The sequence below is a fragment of the Artemia franciscana genome, chromosome 9 (assembly GCF_032884065.1).
Source record: "Artemia franciscana chromosome 9, ASM3288406v1, whole genome shotgun sequence".
In the NCBI taxonomy this organism is placed as follows: Eukaryota; Metazoa; Arthropoda; class Branchiopoda; order Anostraca; family Artemiidae; genus Artemia; species Artemia franciscana.
In genome coordinates, this window is record NC_088871.1 from 25,312,272 (window position 1) to 25,339,591 (window position 27,320).

The window sequence follows — 27,320 nt, forward strand, 5'->3', positions numbered from 1 at the left end:
CCATTGTAAGTTCATCAGTCATTTTAAACTTAAACATTAATAGATTTCTACGTGAACATATATGTCTTAAATATCTTTAATGACGTCACCGTCATAGCAAAAATGACGACAACTAACTTCATGACGTCAGCCGACACAGAAACATGACGTCACCTGATCCACAGACAGACAACTTATTTTTATATATATAGATGTGCCGGTGTCCCGGTCGTCATTTGTGTCCCGATGTCCCGGTCTGTAATTTCGTCAGTCAAAAACATGACGTCAGTCGACACACAAACATGACGTCACTCGACAGACACACACACACACACACAGACAACTTATTTTTATATATATAGATTGGTTATTGGGAAAATATATTTTTTTTGAGGTGGAATTTTTTCTGGTGGGTGGGGGTCGGGGGAGAGGGTTACATGGGAGGATCTTTTCATGGGAGAAGAAAATTTCCGTGAAGTGGCACTGAATTTCCAAGCATTATTTAAAAACCATCAGAAATTAAATTAAAAAAAAGTTTTTTTTTAACTGAAAGTAAGGAGAAACATTAAAACTTAAAACGAACAGAAATTATGACATATATGAGGGGTGTCGCCCCCTCGTCAATATCTCGCTCTTTACGCTAATGTATTTTTTGTAATTTCAAAAGAGCTATTTATTCCAATTAAACGGCTTTTGAGATTCAGGGGCATTCTTAAAGAATAGGAACAAAATTCGAACTTTAGCGTAAAGAGCGAGGTATTGACGAGGGGGTGAAACCCCTCATATTATGCATGTGTGGGAGTTTCTTCCCCTCGTCAGTCCCTCGCTCTTTACGCTACGGTTAGAATTTCGTTAAATAATGGCCTATATAAACAATAAATTGTTTGTGTTATTTTTCGGCAAATCTTAGCATTTAATATCGTCTTAAGCAGCTCCTTAACTATGATTTTTATGTGATAATAAACCACAGATATTGTATGTTTTCGGTTTGTGGTTGTTATTAAATAATAAAAAAAGTTTTTTTCAACTGAAAATAAGGAACAATATTAAACGATGGATATATTAGGAGAATCGGCTTTATATGTTGATTTCAAATATATGAATTTCACTAAGTTTAGTCTTTCCATCAAAGGCTACGAGCCTGCAAAAATTTTCCTGATTTTCGAGAAAAGGGGAAAATACCATCTAAAAGTCAAGTGATCTTAATAAAAATCACATTATCGGATTCAGTGCATCAGAGAATCCTACTGTATAGGTTTCAAGCTCCTATCTGCGGAAGTGTCGAATTTTATATTTTTTGCCAGAAGAAAGATCACGGATGCGTGTTTATTTGTTGTTTTTTTTCTTTGTTTTTCCCAGGAGTGATCGTATCAACCTAGCCGTCTTAGAATTTCAGAAGAGGGCTCATTCTAACGGAAATTTAAAGTTCTAGTGTCCTTTTTAAGTGATCAAAAATTGAAGGGCAACTGGGCCACCTTCTCCGCCCCTTTTTTCCCAGAATCGTCCGATCAAAATTTTGAGATAGCCATTTTGTTCATCATAGTTGAAAGGCCCAATAACTATGCCTTTGGGTAAAAAACGACCCCCCCCCCTCACAACCCCAGGGAAAAGGTCTTCAAGTTAAAAAATTTGTCCATTGTTTGCGCATAGTATTTGTTATTGAGATTCATGCATACATTTTCGAGGGGGGGGGCAAATTTTCTGCTGAGGGTTTTTTCACGGGGGAAGTTTCCAGGGAGTTATTTTCTTAGGGGAAATTGTACACTGTGGGAATTTGCCAGAATTTTCGTAATTGTCCGGGATAAATTATCACCGGGATTGAATTTTCTAGAGGATATTTTCATTGTTTGGGGGTTACTCCGTGGAGGTGGGGTTAGAATTTCTGGCATTATTTAAAAAAACGATCAGAAATTAAATTAACAAAAAAAAACAAGTTTTTCCACTGAAAGTAAGGAGTGACATTAAAACTTAAAACGAACAGAAATTATTCCGTCTATGAAAGGGACTGTCCCCTCCTCAACGCCTCGCTCTTTACGCTAAAGTTTGACTTTTTCCCACAGCTCTATTTTTTAAAACAATAAAAAAAACTTTAGCGTAAAGAGCGTGGCGTTGAGGAGGGAACAATCCCTTTCATATACGGAATAATTTCTGTTCGTTTTAAGTTTTAATGTCGCTCCTTAATTTCAGTAGAAAACACTTTTTTATTTAATATTACAAGGACCAAAAATAAATATAGTAAACGCTTAAAATACAGGACTTGCATTTCTATTCTGTGAATGCACCTAAGGGGACATTTCACTAGTGATGAAGTCGCCTTCTTCTGAAAATGGAATTTCAATGCCTTAATTCTAAATAACTAAGATAGCAGCCACATTCAAATTCTATAACAAATCGTTTTAAGAGAAAAATTTTAACGCATTGCAAGGACTCGTAGAAAATACAGATAATGATAATATTTAGCGTGTGTCTTGGTAAATTTGATCTGAGGAGGGGGGCTAGGATGCAAAATTTTTTCGGGGCATTTGGCTCACTCACTTGTGCGCGGTCTTCTTTAAAATTTATGCAAATAAAAAAATTACTACTCTTTATGGTAGTTTAGAATTCAATATAGATTTGAGTTTAGTTCGTAGTGTATAAAAGAATCACTGATTACTCAAAAGAATTTCTCAGCTAGATAATTTAGCAATCCTGCATATAGAGGACAGGAAAGATTCCAGACCTTAGGGACTGTTCAAGGACTTAGAGAACCGTGTAAAACATACGCTTAAAATTCAAGATCTTGGGCACATGCCAAAAGCTTTTAAATATTGTATAGCCTTCCTCCTGGAAAAATTCCCTCTTGAAATGTGGACTGTGGCATGTATTGTGAGAACTATATTTTAACATCCACTTTCCTACGAGTTCATTGCCTTATTATTTGCACCAAATTAGATGTGTCCAAACTTGCTTCTCTAAAGCTTTGTTTAAGATTGTGACCTAAGTTTGGGGAAAATTATCCAATAAATCCTTGGGAAGCGAATAGCTTGTCATTAAGCTTTCGGAACGAAACAGGAAAAAGGCAAATGTATTTTCGATAAACCTTTTATGCTGAATTTGCAGAACACGAGAAAGAATTGACATTTGACGCTGACATTCAGGAATACTGATTTATTTTTTGCGGGTTAATTTTAACAGAAAAAAAGTTGTTACGAAAAGAAAGTGTTTGGAATTTTGAAAAGATCTTGAAACCCATGAAAAATGTTGGCGGATAGGAGTGATAAGTACACTTTCTGGGAGAATTAGCAGATTTTTTGAGTGGAATTGAGTGAACAATTCATCAGTTTTCAATTACTCCTAGGCTTTTTCCTGCTAATTTCTATTTTCGGAATAATACTGAAATTTGTAATTTTTAGTTATAAGAAAAAAGAAGATCCTCCAAAGTAAAAAAAAAAAAACTAACTTCTGCGCTCCTAAAAGCGGCCACAACAAAATTCTTTGAGGAAGATAATCTGTAATTTATCAGCGGTGATCTTTCAAATTTTGTCTTATTTTTGTCAAGCGCCGATCTTAACAATATATTTTGACAAATCTATTTTCACAAGTCTTATCTAGCTCCCAGGATGATTAGAATTCTTTGTTATTTATTTTTTTTTTCCAAAGTGTGTCCTATTTTACTTTTCTATTCTTAGAATATAAATAATTGTAAAAATTAAACTAATGATGCAAAAAAATGTTTCTGTATCTTGGATGGCTCAAAAAATCGTATTTGCTAAACAACCAGTATTTAACATAAGTCAAACCCTAGACGATTTTTGACGTTTGATATGGCTTAAAGGTTTAACCTACAATTTATTTTTACATTATCTTCAATTACATTCACTTACCTACTAAATTGAAGGCTTCTGTTTTTGTTTTCTCACGCCTGATAAAAAATTTCTACAATTAATACTTTTCGACAGTAATCTTACAGCTAACAAAAGCTATGATTCGCACTCAGGATAAAACTGTTTATTTTCTCGATTTGTTATTTTCTGAAATGTCTGATTTCAAATTTTGCCTGCAGCATTGTGTGATCTTAACACTATTCCTAGAAACAAATTGTCTTTGCCTTAAACATCCTCAAACATTCTCCTCTTCGTTCGTGCTGAATTCCGCCTGACGTCACGAAGGATGTCTGACGTCCCTGGTGTGTATTTCAGGTGATCTGAAGTGCGACGCATATGCTCCTAATATTGCTAACCAAGCTAAACCATAATTAATAAGTGAAACTCTCGAGTCAAATCAATTCCCCTAAAGTCCATTCCCTCCGTGTTCACTTCTATTTCATTAGAACGCTTTCGGGTTACACCTGTCCTGAGTTACACCTTCATCTTTCCATCCAATTGGTAATAAACTTTGTTCAACCCCGGAGCGCTCTTTCTAGATTATGTGTAATTGGAGTGAAATCGTTTATAACAGCATGCCTTACCACCCCAAATGATGAAAGTGACAACGTTTGTCTACTTTTTCCGAGGCCCATCTTCTTTGATTCTTGTTCCCAGTTCATTTCTCCTGATGTTTAACAACCCCGTTAAGTCCGCCTTCACTGTTTAGTCTCGTCAAAATACATTCACCGGTTCGCATCTTCATTACCGCACACCCAAAAAGATTCACACCCCAAAATGGTAAAGCTTCTAAATAGAAAATAACTGTTTCTCTGTTTCTCTATTCTTTCATTTATTTTTCGGGAGGAGGGGCACTTTTCTTCCCCTTCCCTTTCTTCATCAATTTTTAACTTTCTTCGATTATATAATATGTTCTTTTAAATTTTACTGGACTAATGTGTAATTTATACATTCAAGCTGTTCGCTGTTCGAGATTTTTTTTTCTTTTTTTTTGTGATGTAAAACGTGAATCCATCTTATGTATGGGTAGGGGTCGATAGCCGATCTTAAATATGACCTGAAATTAGACGAGACGAGTTTACTAGTTCGTAACTCTTTAGGGGGGCATAATTTGACTATAATCTTATATGATATAAAAAATTTGAGATCAGTTTATACATAGATTGCGAAAGTAATTTTGAAAATGATCTTATCTTAATACTATCATAGTTATAATACTATTAAGTAATACTATTTTAGTTATATAATACTGTAATAGTCTTCAATCTTTTATGTTAAAATACCAAAAAAGAGCCAGTTTTTCAATGAAAATACTAAAAACAAGTTTTTTCAGCATGTAGGGGGAGGGGGTTGGCCAATTTTACTATTTCGTCGTATCATAACCAGCATTGGGTTTGGTGCCAAATATCAAACGAGTATGCTAACTGTTCAGCAAACTGTTCAAACTGTTTCATTATATTCTTCATCTTTATATAATTTAGCCTATCTTGGACTTGGGCCACACAGGTGTACACACAGACTGACTTGGCTTGGACCCTGTCCCCTATACCAGAATTTTAATCTCGTTACAAATTCTCTCCCCCCCCCTTTAGTGTTTTCGAAATTAGGTTCTTGTGTATGTGGCTCTTAAGGATTCAAACATCCCTTAGCTTGTGATTGATAACCGACAGCGAGGAGGTTGTGTTCCGAAATTATAATATATATATATATATATATATATCAATAATATATATATATATATATAAAACCAAAGTGTTGCTTCTGCAATACAATTAGGTATTCCGAATATAATTTCAAACATGCCTTGCTTTGGCAGGATTACTGGAAACTTCTTAAAACTCATTTTGATGCAATTTTATATATATATATATATATATATATATATATATATATATATATATATATATATATATATATATATATATATATATATATATATATATATATATATATATATATATATATATATATATATATATATATATATATATATATATATATATATATATATATATATATATATATATATATATATATATATATATATATATATTGTTGCTAAAAAGAGGGATATATTAACAGGATAAGCTTGTTTTGGTGTTACTTGGTTGTTTTACATTTGCTGGTTTTTTTTTTTTTTTTCTTTCATAGGCATGTATTTTGGGGGTGATACCTGACACGGGGATGCCATGGATATTCTGTGGTAGCCACAACACTGTGCTGGGTAGAGAATTTAAAGTGGCGAAACCCTATATAGGCCAGTGTATTCTCCTAGTGAGCCCTTGTGTTGGGTTGTTGCCTCTGAATTATTTGTTTTTATTATTTTTTCTATTGTTTGGTAAATGACGACTTATACTTATTGACGACATGACTGCCTGTCCATGGATTATTCTTTATGGTTGATTGTGCATGGCTATGCTGTTTGACCTATGTGATTGTATGGATGAGTAGGGTTAAGGCCTCATTCAAGTGCTGGTCTATATTAATCACTAATTTAGGAAAACAGTCTTCCTTTTCTCCTTCTGTCTCTCTTTTTTTTTTTTTTTTTTTTTTTTTTTTTTTTTTTGTGTTTGTGTTTGTGCTGTTGCATTGGTGATTGCTCTTTTCTTGTATATATATATATTATATATATATATATATATATATATATATATATATATATATATATATATATATATATATATATATATATATATATATATATATATATATATATATATATATATATATATATATATATATATATATATATATATATATATAAGCTATGTTTCTTTACGCTAAAGCCGATAGATCTGTTGTAATCTTATATACATTGATGTGTGTGCATTGTGTGATCACTAGCTTGCTTGGATGTTACTTTGATCAATATTCACTGAACTTGATCACTTATCTTGCTAGATGGATATCTTCCAAAGAAGACAGGAAAATTTACTTTATCAATTTTAAATGTAAATTAGCAATTTTTTTTTCTCTTTTTCAGGTTCGAACCAAAGACCGTGTCTTCGACAGTGTTAGTCACCTAATTAACTATCATTGCAACAACGCTTTACCCATAGTTTCAGCCGAGAGTGCACTTGTACTGCAAATACCCGTCCGTCGCTTAACCCCTTCGCATTGAATGTTAATATCATAACCCAAAGTTTCCTATTTTAGCTTTATTACTTTTTAACCGCCAAAAAGAAAACAAAATATATTAAGAAAAGAAAGTACTGCACGCAATTGTGGTTATATCCCTTTTTAGTTTGGAGGTGGACAATCAAATATTTATAAGGTCTGTAAGTTGTCAATGATGATTAGTTTTGGCTGTGAGATAAAGATGGCCATTCATTGTTATTGTTGTTGTTGTTTTCCGTTGTTTTATGTTCAAGGAGTTTTTTTTTTCTTGCAACCATGATATTTTTATATTCTTTTGTTTTTGTTTCTATATTTAATAGTCAACGGCTGCCGACACATAGAACAAGTTATTTAATCACCAACTTAAATTCGAGCCTTTTGATTCACATTTTCCATCTGCATAGGTCTATAGTTTAGTATTAGTTTGACAGACACCATAACGTTTTGGACCATGCTCCCCCTAAGCATTTCTAAAATCTTGATACTCCCCTCGTGGTATTTAAATTTTGTGATTTAAAATTTTACGTGTATTCACCTGAAGGAACTTTAAAAGATCAGTAACTTGGTATAGACTAAACTATACTCAAAGGATGTACGTCTCGCCCGTGTCCCACCAAAATATTGCCGTGCCTAACCAGTGGGGCCTGCGCCCCACGTTGAGAATCGCAGGTTTATAATATCAGTAAAGAAAAACTAAATTTCTTTTGACGTATATTGATGCTTCTTGTAATTGCTGTATTCTTGTTTAGCTCTTGAAACGCAAGAAGAAAAAGATTATATGCACAGTCTTTCTAATACTTGTTTTAAAGGTTGGAAAACCACGCATTTTGAATTTGAAAGCATCGAAAAAGTAGAATCGGAGTTTCATTTAGTATAACAGACCATTGTCAATGCCTTTTTGCTTCTTTTTGCTTCTTTTTGCAGATTCAGGCATCTTACATGTTTTTGTTGTTGTTTTTTTTTTTTTTTCTTCTTCTTTTTTTGGACTCAAAAGGTTTCTTAAGACTTACCGCATGGCGAACTCTTTTATTGCAAAGTTAGCATAATGTTAACATAACCTATACCTGTGTACGCGTACGAGTACAGAACCCACACCCTCACTCTTAGCAAAATTCTCAGTTCTCCAACCCCTCCTCCGTCTTTTGACTGAAACTACGTTCACCATGTACAGTCATTATTTTCTGAAACGACTGCCATACTAAAATATGATATTATACCGAAAGAACTGCTAGAGCAGAGAAAAAAATTAGAAAGAACAAGCTACCGAGTCTAAGCTTGATGATGGATTTTCTGTTTATTGGTGCTAAAAGGGAAAGCAGTTCAGCCCTTCGAACATACTTTGATAATTTATTTAATTTCTGGTTTTGACGATTTTCTTTGATTTATTTTTATTTTATCAATGAAGGTTATTTGTTTTGCTGTTTGAATTATTCTTATCTACTCCGTACTATCTTTCAGAAGATATGAATAACGTATACATTGGATAGTTCAATGAATGATTTCAAGTGTGTGGTTTGTTTATTTAATAATTGATAATTATTAAATCCCCTTTTGAAGTCAAATCAAGCTGTAGTGAAAAACTCATAAATGATTTCAAAATAAGGGACTTAACTTTTTTTATGCATCTTATTCAAGTTTAATGAAAAACGAACAGAAATTAATAAAAACAATTTTTCGAAAAAGCAGATCTTCAAAGAAAAGTAAAGAGTCGTATTAAAACTAAAGAAAATCAGAAATGAAGTCCTATGACACTTGAACCTTAAAACGAACAGAAATTAATTAAACGAACTTAAAACGAAAATTTATTAAAGAATAAATGAAATCTATAACGAACAGAAATTAGAATGAATCATCACATCAAAGTGAAATATGACAGATACTGATATAAAGGAAAAGCAATTCTAAAACGGATAGAGATTAAAATATGTGCTCAAGTCAGACTTTAAACGAACAAAAACTACTACAAACAGGACTAGCTTCTTATAATGTATTAGCCAAAAAACCTATTGAACCGACATGCCTAAAAAAAAAAGAAAAAAGAACTGTAGCGTGTATCCCATGTGAAGACCGCATCTGATTCTGATTGTATAGGTACTCTGGGGGAGTCGTCACCCGTTGTATAGGATCTCGTGATTGTTTGCGTAGTTGTGATTTGCTTGGTGATATGGAGACTTGCCAATTATGTAAAGTAAGAATTCAATTTGACTCAGATTTGAGAACTTTCTTCGGCAAAAAAGGGTGTCAAAATAGTTCGCTCTGTCAATTAATTCTGATTTCCTTCTTGGTTTAACGTTGAAAAGTCTTCTTTGTTGAAAATTACGCTTCTGGCAGCATTTTTTACTACCTAGGCTGCAGCTTCTATTTTAATCTTTCTATTTAGATCATAGTACACGTTTTCGAGACTGGGTCGAAGAATTTAAAACAAAATCAATTTGTCGTTTGCTTGTAAAATGGCTGCTTTTATTTGATTATCAGACGAATGTTAATGCCTTTGGAAAATTTATTCGTGGAGATGAACTTTTTTAAGCTGTGAAATCCTCATCCTTGCTGCTTTTTTTACTTAGGAAAGTCTACTAGCCTTTTAAAGAATTAATTGGTTTTAACCTGCAAGATGCTCACCTACGGACCTGACACATACGTAGAAATTCCAAGAAGGGGCTCCCTCCCGAGGGGACACTAAACAAAATCAGCACAGGAGAAGATGTATTGCATGGAATTTTATGAGATACGCACCAGTTTGATATCTTGTCGAAGGGAGGTAGGGGTACTGGCAGAAACTCCCATTCCAAATACATTTTTGGGAATGTTTCAAGACAGGGGAGAAATGTAGTATTGCAGTACAGTACTGGGAATTGAGTGTTTAATTCTTTTATTTTTATCCCTAAATCATGTTCTAATGTTTTTTTATTTCTTTTTCTATTATGACAATGAGGGACATTTACACTGGCCGCGAAGAATTATTTGGGCTTTAACAGCGATTCTCCTTCAAATGTTTTTTTTTTTTTTTTTTTTTTTTTTTTTTTTTTTTTTTTTTTTTTTTTTTTTGTGCTACAATGGATCATGACTCAGTCTTTCCTAGGTTGTGGATACTGTTGTAATCCTGATAAAAAAAAACCATGCAAGATTCAAGTTACGTCGAAATCCCCCCGCGAACCATCCCAAGTCCTTCCTTCACTAAATCCTAAATCTTTCACAAACATATTGACTCAATATTTGTGAATGTGTTACTAAAAACATCCTATGCCAAAGAGAACCTAGTTCATTGCAATCAATAATTTCAGACATAACCAGTGATTATAAAAGATACTTTAGGATTGGTGAGCTAATATCCCCAAGGAGAAACGGTATTAAATGTTTTATAAATCCAAAGGCATAAAAAGACTTCCTATTCCAAAAAACTGACTTGAAAGAAAAATCCTGTTTTAGCCATTGGGCTTTCCCACATTACCAAATATCAATTACATTCTTGTGACATTGGGCTCTCCAAACCTTAGTTCTCTCGTAGGTGGTATTACCAAAGTTACCTACCAACTTTGGTCTGACAAACACAATTCAAAAGCATTTAGGAAACTTTGGTTCTGAGAAAAAGTGAGAAAAGGGCTGAGGATTGCACCATTGACCCTCTGGGAAATAAGGATTTAAACATTTATAGATCCTAAAATACTTACAAACTTTCTTCCTTTCCCCCCACCCCCTTTTTGTAGCTTTTGTCGTCTGGGTTTTTTTTTTGCCAGATCCCCGGTGTAAAAGGTCAAACGATGCTTGACCTCCAATTCTTTAAGTTTTTAACTAGAAAATGCAGCATTCTCTATGTCAGAATACGACAAAGAATGTCGACAAAAAAGCTTAGTTGCACAAAACTACGAGACCCGAACTGCCATTCCATTAGGGCTAAAATTAGAGAAAAATTTAGATGGCTAGAACACGTTTTGCGGATCAAGGATGACAGATTGCCAAAGATCGTTCTTGTCGGCTTGAATGAGTGGGAGAATGTCGCAAGGAAATATTTAAGGAAAAGGGGAGCCTCTTCGGAGCGTGTAAAGGGTGAGGCTTTGAGTAAATTGGGATAAAGGGGAGCGTGCGTAGCTGTATTGGTCTCATGTGGCTTTCTGCTGCACTAAGTTGCTTGTAGTAGTAATATACGTCATTCATGAACGGAACAGTTTGAAGAGACAAGGGCTTTTCCTGTCAAGGAATAACCTTTTCATATGCAAATACTTCGGGTCAGTAACAAACAGCCGTTATCAACGACAAAAACCTAAATTAAAAAAGGTTGCAATGGAGTAGTGCGAGATCAGGACATCTGAACATCGTTTGTTTTTATCTTGTATTTTTTTGTGGTATCTATGTAGTTTATTCTTTTCCCTGAGGAGTTTATTCTTAAAGCTATTTGCTGTATAGGCGAAGCATTTTCATATAAAACAGCTGATTTTCCTGTCCATGTCAAAGGCTGATTGACATTTCAATAGACACAAATTCTTGTTTCTTGATATAACTGTGATTTTCTACAAAATCTTGTATCTATGATTCACTGTAAACTGGACAATAGCAACTAGCTGTAAAAAGGGCATGTTCCAGGACTCAACTATGAGAAGTTATAACGAATTAATTGTTGTTATTTTCACTCCAAGACAATGGCTTTAAAAAACGATCCATGAACTGTGTTATTATAAATGCAGAATGGATTACAATATTAGCCCCTTTTATGTCTTACAAGCACTTCAGGGGTTAAATTTGTCGTAAGTGCCACTTTAAGCTGAAGGTAATATCAAATAATTAATGCAAATTAATCATAATGACTTCTGAAATACTCATTGGAAGCGGAAAAAACCACAAACTACGTTGATAATAAATCTTTTATGCCCTTGTAATTCATGAAGATAGTTTTTTTTATATACCGATTCACAATTTTTTATCATCCTCTGAGCAAGCTTCAAGTCACCCAAGGGGCCATTTAGACACTTCAGGAGGCAATAATGGTCCTTAAGAGGCGAATGATTAGATATTAAAAGTAACACTAACAAGTTACTTACACTAACAAGTTACTTGATTCATAATCTCTTTTTTTTGCTTTTAGAAAATTTGTGTTTGGCATAAGGCAATAGGGGAATTCTCTCCCCCTCCCCTGAAAAAACGATACGACGATTGAATAAGTTGGAAACTTATGGTATATAGGTTATGGTGTCGTTTTCTTTTTATATTTAATCCATTAAGATTGTTCTGAAAACCCCAATTTTTACGCTTCATATAATTCTTCAACATATCCATCTTTACATTTTAGTGCCTTTTGGCTTTTTTTCCTTGAATATTTTTTGAAGTAATCAAATTATTTACAAAAATGTAACTTGATATTATTGTGAATGACTTTACCTTCTTTTTTTAGTGTTGATGTGTTGTTTTTGTTACATTTACAAAGATTTTGTTCGTTGTATCACCATTAGAAAAACATATTCATCCCTGAATGTTTATTTGCTTTGTCTCTGTAGTTTCAGGGCTTCCATTCGATGATTTCTATTTAGCCAGTTTTAGTCGGTCTGCTGCTAGACATCGTAGAGTCTTGTCTCACGTATTTATAAAATCTCAAGTATATTTCACTGGAACACAGAGGCGATGCCTTTTGATCAACCGGAATTTTTTTTCCATGGAGATACGTAAAAAAAAGTATTTTTAAGTTTCTCTCCAAAAACTTTTCCTTTAAAGATACCTACGCTGAATCTCGCAAAGGATAGCCTCCCCCCTCTCAGCAGGTATCTTTTAAAAATATATAAATCAGATGATTTTTGTTTTCGGGTCCTCCAACTGAGTGGACCCTTTTTGTTTTCTTGTATTTAATCTAGCCATGGCTGCTGCGGTAGCTGCAACCTAGTAAAGGCTGAAACTCGGCCAATAGTAACCCAAAATAAATTATTTTGAACCAAATCGGATCGAAATAAAACGTGCAACATTGATCGCCATGGCTAAAGTCCTCTACAAGATGCTTACAGTTCCTTGGCTTGGACAACAAGGAAAATCACTTTGTTGCATAGGAGGTACTTCTTGTCCTCTTTTTTTCCTCTGCTTCTAGCGGGGCACTGGGACATCAGAGAGCTGTTTACGGGCTCCCTCTAAAGGTATGGCTACAAATACGTGCTTTAGGAACTAACAAAAGGGTATATTTAAAATATAATCATTTTTTGAAAAAAAAAAACTATCTTCGTGTACAAGATACAGAATGCTGTCGTAATCGTAGGTTACAACCAAATGACGCTACAGTAAAATACTTTGAAAGGTGCCTTTGGTGACGACGAGAACGTAGTTTATTCTTACTAGTTCCAATTCTTCGGCTATGAAAAAGCCGAAGGCTTTTTATTGCATGTAGTATGCGTTACATTGTTTCGGAGACAGTCACATGACATTAAAAATTGTGTATCGTAATTGGAAGCCGGAAAACTGGGAGAATAATTGTGGTTCTGAAGAAAGCAGCTACGACCATATAAGGAGAATCTTCGACACTGATTCGCTTCTGTTTTCTGCTTCTAAGACAGGGTTCCGATCCTATAGTGCAAGCAACTAATCGATCTTCATTAACATCCTTCGTCAAATATTTAGAAACTGTTATGCCAGTCTTATAGATATGATGCCCATTGTTACTAGAGGTGCCACAACAATGGGCAAGAATTTATACAAAAACCAGTCTTTTGCTCATCACTCACTAGACAGGTTTTTTTTTTTTTCGTCAAAAACCGAGGAAAGAAAAGAAAGAAGTTCCGAGAAGGAAAAGTAAAAAAGGAAAGAAAAGCCACCGCGAAGGTAATGCTGCGAAGAAGCCAAGTACAGAAAGGAGGAAATGCTCTGAAGAAAACAATAAGTTCTGTAAAGAACCTAATTAAAAAAAAAGCAACCCTAAGGAAAATACTTCAAAGATCGGTGAAAAACAGCCAGACCCACAACGACCTTTAGAATCACTTTCTATAAGAAGGGGCAAAGCTCTCTTTCTTATCCATGCTCCAAGCTAGAAGGAAATTTTTTAAATAACCAGATCAAGAGGCCAACCAACTTGCAAATACTATTGAAAGTTTGAGCTTCTCTTTTAAGCAATTCAAGAAGAATTTTACCCTAAGAGAAACTCGATGTGTTGCATGAAAATTTTTAGAAGAGGACTTTAAAGATGATAAATAGTCTAGTATATATCAACATCCACGGAGATGAGGGTAACAGACTTGCGACGAAATCTTTATGAAGGTTTTATACGCTGACAAAAAAAAAAAGAAAAACAGCCTACCGTTATGGGGAAAACAAAGCTTTTCATAATTAATGCCTGTACAGGCGGTGAAGCACCTGAAGGCCAGTTTGTAAATTTGTCCCCATATAAAGATCCTTGTCCTTGTGAAAAACTCAATAGTACAGGAACTGAACTGAATGTACACCGTTCCGTTAAAACTTCTCTTAATGCCGAGTTTTTTCTTCTTCGATCACAATTTCCTGGATATAAAGCAAGAGAGGTTAGGCTAATCCCACCACGTTGTGCTGCACTGAAAAAGTCTAATGGAGACTTATCAAAAGTCGTAACTGAAGTGAGCAGGGAAATGTTTGAAGCAAAGACGACAAGAAAAACGAGCCAGATGCTTGAGATAAATCACTTTTGAGTAGGAAAATTTACTTCACGCCCAAAAACACACCCCCATCCCCCTCCCCAAATAAAGAAACGTCGATTTAAGCGAAAACTATTTTTATGTATCAAACTGTACAAATCTACAGAGCGACGTTAACTTCAATCTTCCCTCTCCTAAGGAGTCCCATAGCCCCTGTACTGTACTAACTGATGATCCAGCAAACATTGCCATGTTTGACGTTATAATGTGGATATGTCCCACGCGGTCCCAGGGGCAAGCCCCAATAATTTGAAGAAAAATTAGTATATAGCCCATGACTCTCCGGAGGAAACCCCTCTTGCCCCCCTCCTCAATAAAAAGGCCGGACCTACGCCCCTGTATAGGAAGATAAGTCTTCGAGCCAAGATTCAAATATTAAAAGCTACGATGATGACAGTGATCAAGTATGGTTCTGAAACGTGGGCGCTTAGGAAGACTGAGGAAGATTTTCTGGAGGTTCTCCAGATAAATTGGCTAGGGATCATTTTGGGCCCCGTTTTTTTCTTTTTCAATTTTCCTTAATGAACATGTCAATGAAAACACACAAAAAAAGTATTTTTCCAAATCTAGGGGGAGGGGGCAAATAAAAGAAAATGTAAAACAGACAAATTATATGAAAATGTATAGCAAATTCAGACATATTGATCATGGAAAATGGTAAAATCCTATGATTTCCAGTTAGATGGTCCATCATTGAGTACGTGGCTTCTGAGTATATTCAAAAAGTATCATGGTTGCAATAGTAGCTGCGAAGAGCAAACCTTGACCCATATTAAGCGAATTCATATAAGAGCATCAACAGGAAACTGTCAAGTGAGAAACACTTTCCAACTGACCGAAACAAGTTTTAAGAATTTAAAAGAGCCTGAAACCCCAAAAACATGGCGTCAAATATAAATTAAAAGTAAAGCATTGAAATTGTCATAGTCGAAAACCCAAAACTGAAGACTTACAGTCCCCATATTGAACAACAAGAAATCACATTTTTACACGGGATAGTGCTGTCTCCTCCGTGACTAAAACCCCGAGATTAAGGTTAAGTTCACCATCTTGAAAATCATATCTTAGTACGGGTAGTATAACTTCACTATTTTGTCTCCTCTCTTCTTTTTAACCAAGAGGTGACCATACTGAATTAAAGGTCCAAGATAATCATGACGGAGCTCCGTTTGAATGAAAAAAAAAAAAATTCTAGTACCTTTTTAATTCACGAACCAGATCGCGTCACAATTAAGTGCCATCTTCTGCCACAGCAACAATTTTGATCAAACATGTAGGCAATTTCCCCAACCCTCACTTCAGTTTTATTTTATGTATCTACGACCACCCCTTCCCCCTCCAAAGGTTATTGAACTTCGGTGGATTCGGACAAGCTTCGTGTTTTTCCGATGTTTTCGAGTTTCACTTTGTTTAGGTATAAGATGGTAAAGGTCCATGGAGAGATAACCAAAAAATGAACAGTCAATTTAGTTCACCGTTCTACTTATATATAATAATCATTTTGATTGCAAATATTGACGGATGCGGTAGCTCGAAAAAAAAAACTGTTCCCTGAAAATAAAATGCAAACATTATATACTCAAAATGAATAGCTTTGTAGGTGTTAACGGTAAGCAATTTTTTTCTTCAGTTTATTCTTCACTGAGGACGGTCAAGCGGTAACCGAAATATTTGCATAGTTTTCTATTTTTTCACTGGCTGTTTATTGTCCTCGTTCTTCTTTTCTTCGCGATTTTGTCATGATTAGCCAGAAATTATTTATAAGTTCATCCACTGTTCACATTTTTAGGGGGGGGGATGAAGCCCGATATTCACCTAAGGTATACACAGCAGTTTATAAAGATTTGTTTTCCTATTCTAACGCTCGACAGTAAGACACTGATCCCGGAAAAAACTATGTTTTCCCTCCTGTAAAAGTATGAAGATGTCGCATATGTCCTTTAGTTTCAGTCAAGAAGATACGTAGCTGGCAACAATGAAGAGCGAAAAAATAAACGTAATATCTGCTTATATTTTCCCTCAAATGTGTCACAAAATTGTAAAAAAGGAAGAGAGAAAATAGAAATGAAACAAAAAATTGTACAGCAAGCTTTGAAAGAAAAGAAAGGAACAAATAGAATAATCGCTCTTTTATACCCTAGAGATCGAGCTGCAAGGCTATCAATGGGTGCATTTCTTAAAAACGACAAAATAAACAAAGAACACTATTAATGCTAGACGACTCAATCCGTTACAAAATGGACATTGTTTCAGCTGAATGTGGGGGATCACATTTTCAGTAATACCATTTCCAAGAGGGGAGACAACTGCCATTTCTAGTCTAGCAAATTTAACTCTCTATAAATCAGAGTCATAAATTCAAGTGCTCCCAAGGAAGAAGTTTTTGACCCCTCATTCAAAATGAATCTTGACATTGCAGAGTTAACCAAATAACCAGAATTGAATACAGTGAAAAGTAGTCCAAATCCAATTATTAACAGGACTTGCTTTCGATAAACCTCTTGTGGCACTCTATGGGTAAAAACGCAAAAAAATATCTGAAGATCTCAAATAAAATCAAAGAAAATGAAAATTTAATATCAACGGCATAAGTTTCAATAAGAAAGCGGAATGCCAAAAGGATGACAATGTTAGAGCATATTTTTGTCAGCCTGTTGCTAAAATCGTGTGGTATTTTAGGTAGAACTTTTTCCACTATTCAGAAATCATAATAAATAAAAGTTTCTGCGTTTTCCTAAAAACCTGACTCGGACTAACTGATACATAAGAAGTGAAACGAAATAAGCAAATACAGAACAAAGAAACGAAAGAAACAGATAAATTAACCAAAGTCAAATATCGATGCTGATACTGTGTAAATTCTTAACATAACATTTAAAATTATTTCGAATAAAATCTTTTGGACAGCAGATGAAAGTATACATTTTACTTTTACTATTTTACTATTAATAGTACACTTTACTATTAATTCTGAAATTATGGGTTTGGTGAAAAAAAATACACTACTCAATCTAAATCGACAGTCCGAAAAAAGATTCCTTATAAAACTTTTTTTGCAATTAGTAGGTACAAATTTTTGTGGCACATACAAGTTTAAACCAGCTTATTTGTACAAACAAATTTGTTACATCTAGGTATTCAGGGACTTTAAGCATCTACCACAAAACTTTCGTTCTCAGACGGGGCACGTTGTTTTTGGACGGCTACCAGGCGAAGAGACAGATAATTATGAAGGAGTTCTCATTATGAGCCACCCGAGAATATCCCAGGAAGTTTTTATTATGGATAAGCATTCAAAATATGGATATTCGTTCTTTAAAATAAAAATTTTCAATTAACCTAAAAAAAATTAGTGATGGCCCGTTTTCCTTGTAGAATTTTCTGATATTTTGGTAATTTTTAGCCAATTAGTATATCAATACCTGGGCAATCCCCTCCCGTCCTAAGGCTTTTGAACATATTCATGTGCTTATGCAAAAAAAAAAACAAAAAAAAACAGCGAATTTTTCTACACTGAAAGGGACTAAAATAAGTACGCAAAACAACTTTCCGGAGGAGAATATTCTTTAAAACAGGAAAAGCTATGTTGTACGATAGTTACGGAAAAATCGAAAGATTTATGAGGTGACCAGGTGCATATCCTTTCCGTCCATTTTTATTTTTGACATGGGAAAATCCGACATGGAGCTCTTTCGGTTACAGCGCCACACCACTACAGATAAAAATCTCCTGTTTTTACACAGACCTCTGAAACCTCTACATTATGCTTATGCGAAAATTTAGCAAGGACTTTCAGTCCTTCAATGTTTACCTTATTCATCTTTTCGATGTAACTAAAAGATTTAATCATGTAGGCATTTATTTTGGAGGGGGAGTCATTACAAGGACATGAATCCTCCCCACTCCCTCTGCATTTGTGCCTGTCATCTGGTATTTTTAAAGTTGAGAGACGATTTTTTTTTTATTTGCACATGTTCGTGTAAATTTTATTTGCACATTGTTTTATTTGATCATTCAGCAGAATGAGAAGCCTAGTTTCATGTCCTGACCTCCAAGAAACCCAGACTTGTCAAAACGAATTCTGGTTGTGATGGCACATGCAAAATGAGACTAATGGAACTCTTAGGATAATAAAAGAATTGAAAGAAAGAGCCTATTAGCTGCAAAGAAACGAAGTATTAGTTGTGCAATGGTTTACTCTTTATTTTATAATGAATTTTAAGTTGTGCATTCAACAAAATGTACACTAACTCACCAGTAATTTTTCAATTTACTTTAAATCCTTGGAAAAATTATCAAGAAGAAGCATATATAGTTCTTTGGTAAAATATGTTATATATATCATGTTAGAAACTAAGTTAAAGACAGTGGTATGACACAGCCTCTAAGATTACATCTGCAAATCCTTAACGGAAACAAAAACAAATTAAACGATTGGTTCTACTTCTTACAAGGCGCAGAGTACATCCTTCTTCTAAAAACAATATTCAGCGATTACTCAAATCACCTTAAAATAACTGCGTTCAAATTAGGTCTTTTATGCTTAAGACTTCATGACATCTGACAAATTATCCTTTATCTATAATTTTATTTACAATTTTGAGATGGAAAATATATTTTGTAAATATAATTTAAATCCGCGGGAAGATTAACCTGAACTTACTTCATGAAGTATAAAAGAAAGAACAAAATGGCACTACTTGACTATAGTCATGACATTAAAGAAAAGCATAATGTCAAAAAAGAAAAAAAGGAAATATACTAAAAGAGCAAATTCGAAAGTCGGAGAAAAAAATCAATTAAGAATATATACATTTATGCAAACAAAGGAAATGTCGACAAAATAAAATCAAATAAAACTGCGGGTAAAATCACAAGGGTAACAATAAACTAAAAACGCTCCCCACTAACACTCGTTTAAAACAGAAGAAATTGTTTAAAAGCACAAGTATAAAAAAAGAATTTTCTAATGTCTCCCACCAGGAAATTCCTGGTACTTAAGATAACGAACTCATTTCACATGGCTAGGGAGGAGCATAAAGAATCTTGCAAGAAAATAAGTGGAATAGTAGCCAGAAACATTTGACAATCCAGTCAAATAAAAACTAAGGTGATGGGGATAATAGAGATACCCTCCTCACCTAACCACGGTATGACAATTTCTTTCACTGTCATTCGACATTCTCAAAGCTTGAAAAACTAGTGTTTATTAGGTTTGTCAAGTTTATAAAAGCACATTAATGAACATTAATAAGTATGATACAAAGTACTTTTTTCGCCTTGTTCTTTACTCAAATTAAATAAAACCATATAAAAATATTCGGTCTCTATTCGTAGATGGCCCAAGGATAAAATATTGCCCAAGTTAACTCGAGATGCAGTTTCAATGGTTCCATTTCCAAGTCTTTCATCCAGAACACTGTTGAATACACGGTGGATACATTCATAAATCTTTCTTGATGACATGGTCAACAAATAAAGAAAAAGATAGTCTATTGAAACAACGAATGGGGCAGTGTTGGAATAACACAACTCTAGATAGATAGGGCTGAATGACCATTATAAAGGACAATCACATTCAAAATAAACAGCAGCTCTAAGGCAAATACTCTAGAGAATCAATAGCGTTTATCTAAGATAATAATTATCTTAATTTTCATAAAAATATTATAAACCCAAATCATAAACAATTCGCTATTGTTCACAACAAACAAATGGATGAAATATCAATAAAAATACTGAATAAACAACAACACAACGATTGACTTAAGGCAAAACATAGAGGCTTTCTAGAGAGAAACTGTTGAGCAATTAGCCCTCAAATGACAATAGATTTTAGTTGGTAGAGCCTTTGCTTGACTTCGTGAAAGGTAGGACGTCTTTCTGGCAATGCCTCCCATGCCTATAAATATACAACTCAGCTTTATTTGATTCGTCGTTGAAGCCAGGATTTTTAGAACTCAACTACACCAACACACACTTACAGAATTCCATCTGTTCAAACCCTGTATACACAGAAAAGCGAATATTAAGGACATTTCAAACAAAATCTGCACCAATTTCTTAGAAACATTTATGGATTCTGTCAAGTTCTGCACAGAAAAAAGTTTTAATTGTTTTTTAAGCTTAACATAATTTGTATAAAGTACTTGGTCCTTCACAAATTATAGAAAGTAAAACACTTGACGCTATCATTTGCAAAAAGGTTGAATAAAAATTAACATTTGTTAGAGCTTTGACAAAATCAGGCATAAGCCATAGAACGATGAATCTATTTTGGTGAAAAATAAACACTCAAGTTAAATACAGTTATCAAACAGTTCGAAACTTTGTTAAGCTTTTAAGATCCTATGTGCACAACCTAAATTTTACAACAGACACAGGACAAATAGCTTCTAGAAAAAATCGGTTTTCTGGAGTAATTTTTGTTTTCTGAAAAAGATAATAATCTGAAGCAAAAATGCATCTCCTTTCTCACATTAAAAAAAAGTATTCAGGAAATCCTAAAAATTCCTATACTGTGGACAAAATATGCAGAATGAGGAAAAGTTTGCATAATTAGTATAAATTGACATTCTTCTGGCAATATACTTGATTTTAGTTCTTAGTCCCCCCCCCCCCTTCTCCATTGGAACAATTGTGCAGACTTGCCCCTACCCCCATTGCATAAGCTTCTGCAGGCCCCCTTCAACACAACTGACCATTAAGAAAATACACAAAAAACACTATCTAAGATAAGACCAACAACCAGGAATCTTGTGATTTATAATATTTCTTAAATAATTTTCTCTCGATGTCATTTTCTCTAAAACATGCAAAAAAAGTATGATTTTACGTCAGAAACACATTTTTTAGAAGGCAAAAAAATGTGGTTTCTTTTGAGGACATTCGAATCTGCTTCACGATAGTTTACATATACGTATATGTAATATCATGTCATAGATATAGTTGATTTCTATTTCAAACTTTTCCGTAACTCAATCTGAAAATTTTAACTATTTAAGTAAAAATTTACGATTAATCCATTATAGTAAAAAAGGAAAAAAGGAAGACGAAAATCCTATAGAGTCTCTGACATTCAAATATACTGTTAAAGGAAAAATATATGCTAAAGTTGTAAACATTTCTACGGGTAGAGCTAGATTGTCAGTCATTCTATTTTGTATAACAATCATTGAAAAAAAAAAATGCAATGGAGAGACATAAACCTTCTCCAGTTTCCTCTCTCTGTTTTCTATTGGATTAATCCGTTATCAGATCATGTGTACGATTATTTTCCACTTTCAAGTTTTAATAAAAAAAAAACTATTAAAAAAAATAAAAAAAACGAATTCTTCTTGCATTATTGTAGAGTAGAAGCAAAGCGGGACGGACGAATAGCATAAAAAGGGGGTACCAATTCAACAGCCCTGTATACCTATCAACGACCCTTGCAAGCTACTTTTGGCAACTAGGGCCTCTGACCTTTGCAGATGTAACTCTGATTTACGACGTTATATATAACTTGTTGCTTACTTGCAGATGAACTAAGCCAATATACAGTCGGGTTATTAATGATTAAATAAAAAAAAATTTTTTTTTAAACTGAAAGTAAGGAGCGACATTAAAACTTAAAACGAACAGAAATTACTTCATATATGAAAGGGGCTGCTTCCTCATCAACGCCCTGCTCTTCACGCTAAAGTTTGACTCTTTCTCTCAACTCTTCTTTTCAAAACAGTAAAAAATTTTAGTGTAGAGCGGGGCGTTGATGAGGAAGCAGCCCCTTTCATATACGAAGTAATTTCTGTTCGTTTTAAGTTTTAATGTCGCTCCTTACTTTCAGTTAAAAAAACTTGTTTTTTTTATTTAATTTCTGAACGTTTTTGAATCAATGCATGTTTTGATTTTGATTCTCCGCAGAGGAACAATTAAAACGAAATTTGCATATATTTTTTTTTTTGGCTAAATGGCTTACTCATGGTTTTGATCGAATGATTTTGAGAAAAAAAGAGCGGGGAAGGAAGCCTAGTTGCCCTCAGATTTTTGGGTTACTTAAAAAGGCAACTAGAACTTTCAATTTTTTACGAATGTTTTTATTAGTAAAAGATATACGTAACTTATAAATTAGCTTACGTAACGAACTTTTGTATTCTCATGTTTTTATTACATATATGCGGGAGTTCACCCCCTCGTCAGTACCTCGCTCTTTACACTAAAGCTTAAATTTTGTCCCAATTCATTAAGAATGACCCCTGAATCACGAAAGCCGTAGAATAAATAGTTGAAATTACTAATAGTACTTTAGCGTAAAGAGCGAGGTATTAGGAGGAGGTGAGCCCATCATATGCGTAATAATTTCTGTTCGTTTTAAGTTTTAATGCTGCTCCTTACTTCCAGTTGAAAAAACTTTTTCATATTTATTTTTTCATTGTTTTTTTTAATAATGCTAGAAAATCCTGCGCTCCCTTCATGGAAATTTTCTTCCCCCGTGACAAATTCCTCGATGGAAAGTTCCCCCAACACATCTCTCTCTTCTCAGATCCTTCCCCAAACCAAAAAATCCCCCTGAAAACGTCTGTACACTTCCCAATAACCATTACTATATGTAAGCACTGGTCAAAGTTTGTAACATGTAGCCCCCTCCCATGGGGATTGTGGGGGAGTAAGTCGTTCCCAAAGACATAGTTATAAGGTTTTTCGACTACGCTGAATAAAATGGCTATCTCAGAATTTTGATCCGTTGACTTTGGGAAAAAATTAGCGTGGGAGGGGGCCTAGGTGCCTTCCAATTTTTTCGGTCATTTAAAAAGGACACTAGAACTTTTCATTTCTGTTAGAATGAGCCCTCTCGCAAGATTCTAGGACCACTGGATCGATATGATCAACCCTGGAAAAAAACAAAAACAAATAAACACACATCCGTGATCTGTCTTCTGGCAAAAAATACAAAATTCCACATTTTTGTAGATAGGAGCTTGAAACTTCTACAGTAAGGTTCTCTGATACGCTGAATCTGACGGCGTGATTTTCGTTAAGATTCTATGACTTTAGGGGGTGTTTCCCCCTATTTTCGAAAATAAGACAAATTTTTTCAGGCTCCTAACTTCTGATGGGTAAGACTAAACTTGATGAAACTTATATATTTAAAATCAGCATTAAAATGCGATTCTTTTGATGTAGCTATTGGTATCAAAATTTCATTTTTTAGAGTTTTGGTTACTATTGAGCCGGGTCGCTCCTTACTACAGTTCGTTATCACGGACTGTTTGATAAGAGCATATAATTTAAGAAGACTGTACTATACTCACTAGCCTCATGACTTCATAGATCTCGGGTGGACAACCTTCAGGAGCTTCCATTCTATATCCCTTCTCTACATGTTTCATCACATCTGCTAATGGGATACGAGGATACGGGACACGTCCAAAACTATAGATCTCCCATAACAAAATACCAAAACTCCACATGTCAGATTTATTTGAGAAATGTCCGAATTTTAAAGCTTCAGGAGCAGTCCATTTTATTGGGAACTTACCCCCATCCACACTGAAAGACTCTTCTCGAGCAAGTCCAAAGTCACTCACTTTTGCACTTCCATCTTCGGCTATTAGGACGTTTCTTGCAGCCAAGTCTCTATGCACAACACGTTTCGATTCAAGGTACTCCATCCCAGCGCACGTATCACTAAAATAAAAACAAATTATAATCAAATTTAGACCATAACGATAGTTTAGTTTTTACTGGCTATAAAACATACAACAGGGAACAAAGCAAGAATACAAAAAAAGAAAATCTAGAGAAAGAAGGTAGCCCTAGCAAACACATTAACATAAGACAAACTACCGATTTTCTCGAAGCCTGCGATAAAAATTCATTTTCTACCACAAAGCACGTCCATTGATCTTTAGAATTATACTGGAAAGGCCAAACGGTGAAAGAAGATACCAATCCGAATACCAAGGGGGTAGTAGTAAATATATCCAAAATCTTGTTCACCGAACAAAAAAAAAAACTAAGAGATCGTTAATTATTTTTTTCTAAAATTGAAAAAGACTTAAAACAAAAAGACGAGAATGTTCAGTAGACATTGAAGATAAATCTACGAGAAACTTCCGGCTATATACACACGATCGGCACCAATTTTACTTAAGGAAAATAGCATCTTTGTTTTAGAATTAATAAGAGATTGGGTCCTTAAAGAATTTTAGACTGTTAGCAACTTTAGTACATATCCCACGATGAAAAAAAACAGAATATTATGAGGATCTAATTAGAGGAATTATAGGATAGATATTCAAATTTCTTCTAGAAAAAAAAACATCAAAGAAATTTAAGAAAAATTTGCTAAACCATTCTTAGGTGTACCTAGAAGGTGGAGATTATAGGCCTAAACTGCAAAGGATACACAGGACCTACATAGCTACTAATACAACTAAAGTGGTTACCCTGTAGTGATACAGTGGAATTGATCTCTGCTAGGTAACTTGAGCTTGAGACCCAGAATTAGAACTCAGCTACAGCATCGTACTGATGCTACTATGGTATAATTTAAAATTCGAAAAGGAGAAAAAAAAAACCTTGGTCTTACAAATAACTGTCAGTTAGGCACTTCACTTTTATTGACAAAGACAACACTGAATTTAGCTTATTACGGACCAAATTCACATGTGTCATAAATGCCGAGGGTATTTGACAACATTTTCAATTTTTGATGTTTATAAATGCAGTTTGCAATTTTTATTTTATATGATGCGCTTAGTGACAAGTATCGGATGTTTTTTTTGTATTTTTCCGGTGTCTCCAGAGGCTTTTATTCTTCCTCAAGTGAAGGGCAGATTGTTTTCAGGAAGAAATTAAAGACATAATACATTCGTAAAAGATTGTTTCGTTGCAGTTTTCATTAGAAGTTGTTCGAAAATTTAGTACAATATAAGATGTATAATATAAGATATATAACCCGTCAACTAACAGTAAGTAAGTAAGTACTTTTATTGCCCGAAAATTCACTGGAATTACATCGGAGTACGAATGGAAAAAGAAAAGAAAATCACACTACGAACATAACCATAAGTAAACACACACTATGTACACTAACAAAACTACTGACACATGATAGCTAGCCACGGGTTCGTCCTTCCCTTAGCCTTTTCCAGGCAAATTCTCTACGACCTGGTTAATGCAAACTGTTGGATCGGACACTCCGTAATTACGCATGATATACGAGTTCTTTGTCCACGGAGGAAGTCTCAGAAGGAACTTCGCAAATCGAAAAAACAGAACTCTTACTTTTGTACATTGGGCGGACGACAAATAATTCCAAAAAGGTGCTGTATACAGTACATGTGGGAGGGCAATGGCATTATACAGCGACGCAAGAAATCTACGGCAGAATCGATGTCTGTTACCAATGATTGATCCGTAAGCAATCCGGATTTTCGCCTCTACGTGTCGTAAAAGCAACGTTCCTGTCGAGTAGAGGCTTCGACCGATTGGTAAACCAAGGTAGGTAATGCTCTCACATGGCTTAACAGCTGAATCACCTAAAGGAATTTCTTTCTCATAATACCCCACGTTGAAGAACAGTACGGCCGATTTAGACACATTAAATGATAAGCCTATTTTATTATATTCCCTACTCAAAACATCAAAATTCTTCGATAGTCGATCGGCAGACCTGTTCAAATTAAGTAGGTCGTCAGCATACGCCATCAACGAAACATCGATCCCTTTTGAAACACAAGATGTAGCTACCTGGGCTTGTGCCGGCAGAACGCCATTGTTATACAAAGTCGGAGACACAACTGAGCCTTGCCTGACCCTCTTACGAACTGGTACAACAACGGATTCAGTCGGACATGAGGGTATTTTAGTTTGCGCTCTAAGGTTATTGTACATATAATACACAACTCTGACAATACACAGATTTAGCCCTTGTTTATACGCTTCTAAAAGGATCTGCGCATGCACCGACGAGTCAAACGCCCGGCTTACAACAAAAGAACAAATAACTAGTGGGTCACCCGTTGCCTAAGAATCAGACAAAATAGCAGCAAGGGCGAACAGAGCATCAGCGCAACCAAGACCTACCGTAAAGCCAAACTGGTAGTTTGGCATTTGGCAACAGTTTCTAACATTCGGCAATATAAGCATTTCAAGAAGCTTACATAAAACTGGCAACACAGTAATTGGGCGATAGGAGGAGCATATATTAGCTGGCTTCCCTTTTTTCAGGATGGGCGTAAGTTGTCCTCTACAGAAAACATCGGGCACAATACCGACTACGAATATGATCTGGTACAATAATGTTAACATTTCATATAAAAGACGAGTACCATTCACAAGGTAAAGTGCACACAAACCGTCAACTCCGCGCGATTTTTTCTTTCTCAACTTAAAGACATTCGCAGTTGCACCTGAAACAGTTACGGTAAAGTCCGGAAGACTCGAATTTGATAGCACAGATTCAAGTTGCTCGATATATGACCTTCCTACACTGGGATCTGGGGCACTAAATTCGCTCATATAGTGGGCTCGCCAGTCGTTTGGGTCACAAGGCATGGACTTAGGCGTTTCTTGGCGGTCTTTCCATAGACGACTTGGATCGTTGATTATTCTCTCTGTATATTCATGTTTCACATTTGTACGATGCTGATTGAGGGCTTTCTAAAATTTACGTTTTGTGTATTTACGGAGACAGTTCAACACACCGGATTTTGGGCGACCGCCTTCCCTCCATACCGAGAACCAA

At 34.8% G+C, this 27,320-nt stretch overlaps 2 protein-coding genes across 2 annotated transcripts in view; one reads left to right on the forward strand and one right to left on the reverse strand.

Annotated features, from left to right (window-relative positions):
• Positions 1-8,380, forward strand: part of LOC136031191 (SHC-transforming protein 1-like) — a 78,481-nt gene extending 70,101 nt beyond the window's left edge. Inside the window, exon 8 of the mRNA XM_065710547.1 lies at positions 6,826-8,380. Within this exon, the coding sequence (XP_065566619.1) occupies positions 6,826-6,963 (138 nt within the window). The 3' untranslated portion in view covers positions 6,964-8,380. The remainder of the gene's footprint in view (positions 1-6,825) is intronic.
• An 11,401-nt stretch (positions 8,381-19,781) lies between these two features.
• Positions 19,782-27,320, reverse strand: part of LOC136031192 (tyrosine-protein kinase CSK-like) — a 48,839-nt gene continuing 41,300 nt past the window's right edge. Inside the window, exons 6-7 of the mRNA XM_065710548.1 lie at positions 23,881-24,256; positions 19,782-20,492 (exon numbers count right to left, since the gene is read on the reverse strand). Of these exons, the coding sequence (XP_065566620.1) occupies positions 20,409-20,492; positions 23,881-24,256 (460 nt within the window). The 3' untranslated portion in view covers positions 19,782-20,408. The remainder of the gene's footprint in view (positions 20,493-23,880; positions 24,257-27,320) is intronic.